The following is a 6,771-nucleotide window of genomic DNA, read 5'->3' as shown; positions in this document are numbered from 1 at the left end:
TCGAAAGTCACACAGCTGACACCTGGCAGAGCTGGGATTTGAACCCATGACCTCTGACTCCACAGCCTGGGCTCTTTCCACTGAGCCACGCTGCTTCTCTGTATTCACCCCAGCGCCTTCCTCTCCCCCTCCTCCCCCTCCCCATCCCCCCCGGCTTACCTCCTTCCCCTCCCCACAGCACTTGTATATATGTATATATGTTTGTGCATATTTATTACTCTATTTTATTTGCACATATTTATTCTATTTATTTTATATTGTTAATATGTTTTGTTTTGTTCTCTGTCTCCCCCTTCTAGACTGTGAGCCCGCTGTTGGGTAGCGACCGTCTCTATATGTTGCCAACTTGGACTTCCCAAGCGCTTAGTCCAGTGCTCTGCACACAGTAAGCGCTCAATAAATACGATTGAAGAAGGAAGGGTAGGGACCGTCTCTATATGTTGGCAACTTGGACTTCCCAAACGCTTAGTCCAGTGCTCTGCACACAGGAAGCGCTCAATAAATGATGAGCATGGCTCAGTGGAAAGAGCCCGGGCTTTGGAGTCAGAGGTCATGGGTTCAAATTCCGACTCCGCCACTTGTCAGCTGTGCGACTTTGGGCAAGTCGCTTCACTTCTCTGGGCCTCAGTTCCCTCCTCTGTAAAATGGGGATGAAGACTGTGAGCCCCACGTGGGACAACCTGATTACCTTGCATCTACCCCAGCGCTTAGAACAGTGCTTGGCACATAGTAAGCGCTTAATAAATGCCAACATTATTATTATTAATAAATACAACTGAAGAAGGAAGGGTAGGGACCGTCTCTAGATGTTGGCAACTTGGACTTCCCAAGCGCTTAGTACAGTGCTCAGCACACAGTAAGCGCTCAATAAATACGATTGAATGAATGCTTGGCACATACTAAGCACTTAAGATAGACTTCTCTGGGCCTCAGTTCCCTCATCTGTAAAATGGGGATGAAGACTGTGAGCCCCCCGTGGGACAAACTGAGAACAGTGCTTTGCACATAGTAAGCGATTAATAAATGCCATCATTATTATTATTATTATTATTGTATACCCCTCGGTACACAGCGCTTGGCATCATAGTAAGCGCTTAACGAAGGCCATCATTATGTCCCCTCAGCCCCACCTCCCACAATTGCCCTCACCCTGCTCGGCCGTCTCGCTGCCTCTGATTGGCTGCCTGGCCGCCTCCTGGCCCAGACGCGCTCTCTGATTGGTCGCCTGGCCGCCTCCCGGCCCAGACGCGCTCTCTGATTGGCTGCCAGGCCGGAAGTGGCCGGGGCCTGGCTTCACGGGGCGAGCTGAAGAAGGAAGCCAATGGCGGGTGCCAGGTAACGTGGAGCGCTAGGCCTCAGGGGGCTGGGCCTTCCTCCTAATAATAATAATAATAATAATAATGTTGCCATTTGTTAAGCGCTTACTATGTGCCAACCACTGTTCTAAGCGCTGGGGGGATATATGGTAATCAGGTTGTCCCACCTGGGGCTCACAGTCTTCATCCCCATTTTCCAGGTGAGGGAACTGAGGCTCAGAGAAGTGAAGTGAGCCCACTTTTAGACTGTGAGCCCACTGTTGGGTAGGGACTGTCTCTATATGTTGTCAATTTGTACTTCCCAAGCGCTTAGTACGGTGCTCTGCACATAGTAAGGGCTCAATAAATACGATTGATGATGATGATGATGAAGTGACTTGCCCAAGGTCACACAGCAGACATGTGGGGGAGCAGGGATTCGAACCCATCCTCCTCCCCTCTTTCATTTCATTCAGTCGTATTTATTGAGCGCCTGCTGTGTGCAGAGCACTGTACTAAGCGCTTGGGAAGTCCAAGTTGGCAACGTATAGAGACGGTCCCTTCTCAACAGTGGGCTTACAGTCTAGAAGGGGGTGACGGAGAACAGAACATATTAACAAAATAAAATAAATAGAATAAATATGTACAAATAAAATAAATAAATAGAGTAATAAATACATACAAACATATATACAGGTGCTGTGGGGAGGGGAAGGAGGTAAGGCACGGGGGATGGAGAGGGGGAGTAACCCTATTTCTTAAGCGCTTACTATGTGTCAGGCACTGTGTATGTTGCCAATTTGTACTTCCCAAGCGCTTAGTACAGTGCTCTGCACACAGGAAGCGCTCAATAAATACGATTGAATGAATGTAGTAAGGGCTGGGGTGGCTATAGAGAAGCATTGTAACAGTGGAAAGAGCCCGGGCTTTGGAGTCAGAGGTCATGGGTTCGAATACCGGCCCTGCCACATGTCTGCTGTGTGACCTTGGGCAAGTCACTTCACTTCTCTGAGCCTCAATTACCTCATCTGGAAAATGGGGATTAAAACTGGGAGCCCTACGTGGGACAACTTGATCACCTTGTCCCCCCCTCCAGCGCTTAGAACAGTGCTTTGCACATAGTAAGCGCTTAACAAATGCCATCATTATTATTATGATTACAAGCTAATCAGGTTGGCCACAGTTAGTTGTCAGCTGCGTGACTTTGGGCCAGTCACTTCACTTCTCTGGGCCTCAGTTCCCTCATCTGTAAAATGGGGATTAAGACTGTGAGCCTCACGTGGGACAACCTGATCACCTTGTAACCGTTCGTGGCTTAGTCGAAAGAGCCTGGGCTTGGGAGTAGGAGGTCGCGGGTTCTAATTCCGGCTCCGCCACTTGTCAGCTTTGTGACTTTGGGCAAGTCACTTCACTTCTCTGGGCCTCATTTTCCTCATCTGGAAAATGGGGGTGAAGACTGTGAGCCCCACATGGGACAATCTGATTCCCTTGTATCTCCCCCAGCACTTAGAATAGTGCTTTGCACATAGTAAGCACTTGATAAATGTCATTATTATTATTATTACAGGCCCTGCCCCACGTGGGGTTCACAGTCTTACCCCCCTTTTTAAAGATAATAATAATGATGGTATTTTTGAAGCGCTTACTATGTGCCAAGCACTGTTCTAAGCGCTGGGGGAGATACAAGGATATCAGACTGTCCCACGTGGGGCTCACAGTCTTACCCCTCCCTTTTACAGATAGTAGTAATGATGGTATTTGTGAAGCGCTTACTATGTGCCAAGCACTGTTCTAAGCACTGGGGGAGATACAAGGGTATCAGATTGTCCCACGTGGGGCTCACAGTCTTCACCCCCATTTTCCAGATGAGGGAACTGAGGCCCAGAGAAGTGAAGTGACTCGCCCAAAGTCACACAGCTGACAAGTGGCGGAGCCAGGATTAGAACCCGCGACCTCCGACTCCCAAGCCCGGGCTCTTCCCACTAAGCTACGAACGGAGGCACAGAGAAGTGAAGTGACTTGTCCAAGGTCACACAGCAGACAAGTGGCGGAGCCGGGACTAGAAACCAGGACCTTTAACTCCCCGGCCCAGGCTGTAGCCACTAGGCCACACTGCTTCCCTTCATTCTACCATATTTATTGAGCACTTACTGTGTGCAGAGCACTGTACCAAGCGCTTGGGAGAGTACAGCAATACAATAAACAGACACATTCCCTGCCCACAAGGAGCTTACAGCCTATGCTGTCACTTTGCCCCCTTGAATTCAGGAGTCTCGTCCATGCATCCCCTTTCCCATCCCTCCGAGAATCCGATGCCCCTCCGGGCGGCACGTTGGCCGGGTGGAGATGGGTGGGGAACTCCAGGGTGGCACTGCCCATGCTGATTTCTGGACGGGAATAATCATAATGATGGCATTTATTAAGCATTTACTACGTGCAAAGCACCGTTCTAAGCGCTGGGGAGGTTACAAGGTGATCAGGTTGCCCCTCACGGGACTCACAGTCTCCATCCCCATTTTACAGATGAGGTAACAGGCCCAGGGAAGTGAAGTGACTTGCCCAGAGTCACCCAGCTGACAATTGGCAGAGCCGGGATACCCTCCCCCGGGTCCTCTTTCCCTCTGTCTCCCGAAGTCAGGAGGTCCGCCAGCATGGACGCCACGCTGGCCAGGGAGTTGCTGACTTTCCTGGCCCCCGGCAGCCGGCCGGATCTCCAGGGTCCGGCAGCCGGCTACCTGCTGGGCCTGACGGCCACGGAGCCCGGGCGGGCCCTGCTGGCCGCCCAGCCGGCCTTGCTGGAGGCGCTGGGAGCCCTGACCGACGCCCCTGCCCCCGCCCCAACCGGAGACGCTTTCCACGCCCTGGTCAACTTGGCCGCGGACCCTGGCGTGCATGACGCGCTGCTGGGGGCTCTCCCGGGACTCCTGGCCCAGCTGGCGGACCGCACGCTGGACCCGGGCTGCCGCTGGGCCGGGCGAGCCTGCGCCGTCCTGGCCAACCTGACGCGGGAGGAGGGACCCTGCCACAAGCTGCTGGCCGTCCTTTGGGGGCAGGAAAAGGAGCCGGGCCCCAGGCTGCCCAGCCTGTTGGAAGCCCTGTGCGACCCCGGCTACAACCCTCACGCCCCCTTACACTACCTGGGACCGCTGCTCTCCAACCTCACCCAGCTGCCCCGGGCCCGGGCATTCCTGCTCGACAGGGACAGGTGAGGGGGTGCTGGGATGGGCTGGATTTATTTTGGACCACCAATCCGGAAGGCTTCCGAGGGGCCACCCCGGACTTGCTCTCAGACCCCCCGTTTCCTCTCCCAGGTGCGTGGTACAGCGACTCCTGCCCCTCATCCAGTTCCCGGATTCCACCGTGTGCCGCGGCGGGGTGGTCGGGACGCTCCGCAACTGCTGCTTTGAGCACTGTGAGTCGAGGGCCTCGGGCGGCCCTGGCTCCTGAGCGGGAGAGCAGGCCGGGGGGCTCTGGACCCCTCTCTTCTGGGCAGGGAGCTGACGAGCGGATAAGAGCGGGGAGGATGGGTGTTGATAGAAATAAAAAAACCTGACAGTGTAGCGAGTGCCACGGGGTATGATTGAATGAACGAGTCAGGGACCTGGGTTCCAATCCCAGCTCCACGAGGCAAGTCTACGTGTTTTGTTTTGCTGTCCGTCTCCCCCTTCTAGACTGTGAGCCTTTTGTTGGGTAGGGACCATCTCTGTATGTTGCCGACTTGTACTTCCCCAGCGCTTAGTACAGTGCTGTGCATGCGGTAAGTGCTCAATAAATACGATTGAATGAATGAATGAAAGGGAGAGGAGAGCGGGACCTCAGGCCGGTCTAGTGGGGCTACGGAGTCAGAACTGGGAGTCGGGAGGCCTGTGTTCTAATTCCAGCCCTGCCACTTGCCCGACGTGTGACCTCGGGCTCTTCTGTCTTCAGTTCCCTGCTCTGAAATGGAGATGAAAAACCTCTTCTCCTTAGACTTTGGGCACTATGCGGAACAGGCACCGTGTCTGACCCGACTGTACCGTTTCTACCCTAACGTTCAGTACGGTGCTTGGCACATAGTAAGTGCTCGGTAGATGCCATTATGGTGATGATGATGGTTACTATTATCAGCTCCGCTTTAACCACGGCATCCGGGAGGGCAACCATCTTATCGCTCCCTCTGGTGCTCTGTGGTCACTGTCGGAGCAATGCTGGGTCGGACTGGCCCCGGGCTGACTCCGATGCTCGTGTTCGTACGGGGCGGATGGGCAGCTGCCGCGGGGCCTGTGGGCCGGTCTGTGTGGAAACGGGCACCTGTGATGAGGGGCCGCCGGTCTCCATCACTCAGATCCTCCCCCCGCACCGCCTCCACCCACCAGGCCTCGATCGGATCGTACCCGGGCCCTTCGGCCCTGCCTGACTGTCCTTCCTCACTCACTCAGCTCATCACGAGTGGCTCCTGGGACCCCAGGTGGACGTGCTTCCCTTCTTGCTGCTGCCGCTGGCCGGCCCGGAGGAGTTCTCTGAGGAGGAAACCGAAAGTGAGGGAGCAGCTAGGACTGGGCAAGACGGTTTGGGGGCATCGGCGAGGGGCCGGGAGACCACGGCCTGGAAGGGGGCCGACGGAGGGACCAGGTGTGTGGCGTGGGCCTGGGGTCGGTCTGAGGCCATTCTTGCGAACGTGGGACCCTGGTTCTCCCTGGCTCCCCCAGGGTTGCCCATGGACCTGCAGTATCTGCCTCCGGAGAAGCAGCGGGAGCCGGATCCGGACATCCGCAAGATGCTCATCGAGGCCATAATGTTGGTGAGGGGGAGCAGGGGCCGGGGTGGGAAATAGGGAAGGGTGCAGGCGTGCACGTGAGGGTGTGTGGCAGTTCTCTGATGAGCCCCAGGATAGAGGGGCCCTTTGGGGCCTGAGCCCGTGATCCAGGTTGGAAGTCCTGGTCATCCTCCCTTCCCCGGCAGCTGACAGCCACGAAGGCCGGGAGGAAGCTCGTGCGCGACCAGGGCGCCTACCTGGTGCTGCGGGAGCTGCATTCCTGGGAGCCGGATCCCTCCGTACGCAGCGCCTGTGAGAAGCTCATCCAGGTGAGGGTGGGAAACCCGCGGGGCCGGGGGAGCTCCTGAGGGCCCCGTCCCATTCTCCTCCCTCGGCCTCTGGCAGGTGCTGATCGGGGACGAGCCGGGGCCCGGCCTGGAGAACCTTCTGGAGGCGACCGTCCCCCCTGAGGTGGAACAGCGGCTCCGGCAACTGGACCAGCAGGAGGAAGCAGATCGGCAGCGGGAGAGCGAGGAGACGGAGCGGCAGGCGACCCCCGGAGCCTCTCCCCCCGTGCCTGCCGAAGGCTGGCTGACCTCGGCCCCCAGTGGCCCGGAGGAGCCCGGGAGACCATCTGGGACCAGGACTGGCTAGCGGTGGAGTGTCGGGGGGAGAGGGCAGGGCCCCTCGGGCTCAATAAAGACTTCTCGCTCGAAGACTTGAGGGCCCCCTCCGGCCTGT

At 56.3% G+C, this 6,771-nt stretch overlaps 1 protein-coding gene across 1 annotated transcript; it reads left to right on the top strand.

Moving 5' to 3' along the window:
* The first annotated feature begins 3,853 nt into the window (after positions 1–3,853).
* HGH1 (HGH1 homolog) lies at positions 3,854–6,746 on the top strand. The gene is made up of 6 exons (XM_038760655.1): positions 3,854–4,500; positions 4,607–4,707; positions 5,714–5,812; positions 5,984–6,075; positions 6,237–6,359; positions 6,436–6,746. Exons 1-6 carry the CDS (start codon positions 3,947–3,949, stop codon positions 6,682–6,684), a joined length of 1,218 nt encoding a protein of 405 aa, XP_038616583.1. The 5' UTR covers positions 3,854–3,946; the 3' UTR covers positions 6,685–6,746.
* The last annotated feature ends 25 nt before the right edge of the window (positions 6,747–6,771 follow it).

Source organism: Tachyglossus aculeatus, chromosome 18, assembly GCF_015852505.1.
Source record: "Tachyglossus aculeatus isolate mTacAcu1 chromosome 18, mTacAcu1.pri, whole genome shotgun sequence".
In the NCBI taxonomy this organism is placed as follows: domain Eukaryota; kingdom Metazoa; phylum Chordata; class Mammalia; order Monotremata; family Tachyglossidae; genus Tachyglossus; species Tachyglossus aculeatus.
The sequence above is the reverse complement of the archived record's forward strand: the minus strand, read 5'-3'. Positions and strand labels throughout refer to the sequence as shown.

Coding starts and splice junctions, on each gene's coding strand:
- HGH1 (XM_038760655.1), top strand. CDS start 3,947: ATGGACGCCACGCTGGCCAGGGAGTTGCTGACTTTCCTGGCCCCCGGC. Junction 4,501..4,606: donor TTCCTGCTCGACAGGGACAG/GTGAGGGGGTGC, acceptor TTCCTCTCCCAG/GTGCGTGGTACAGCGACTCC. Junction 5,813..5,983: donor CTCTGAGGAGGAAACCGAAA/GTGAGGGAGCAG, acceptor TGGCTCCCCCAG/GGTTGCCCATGGACCTGCAG.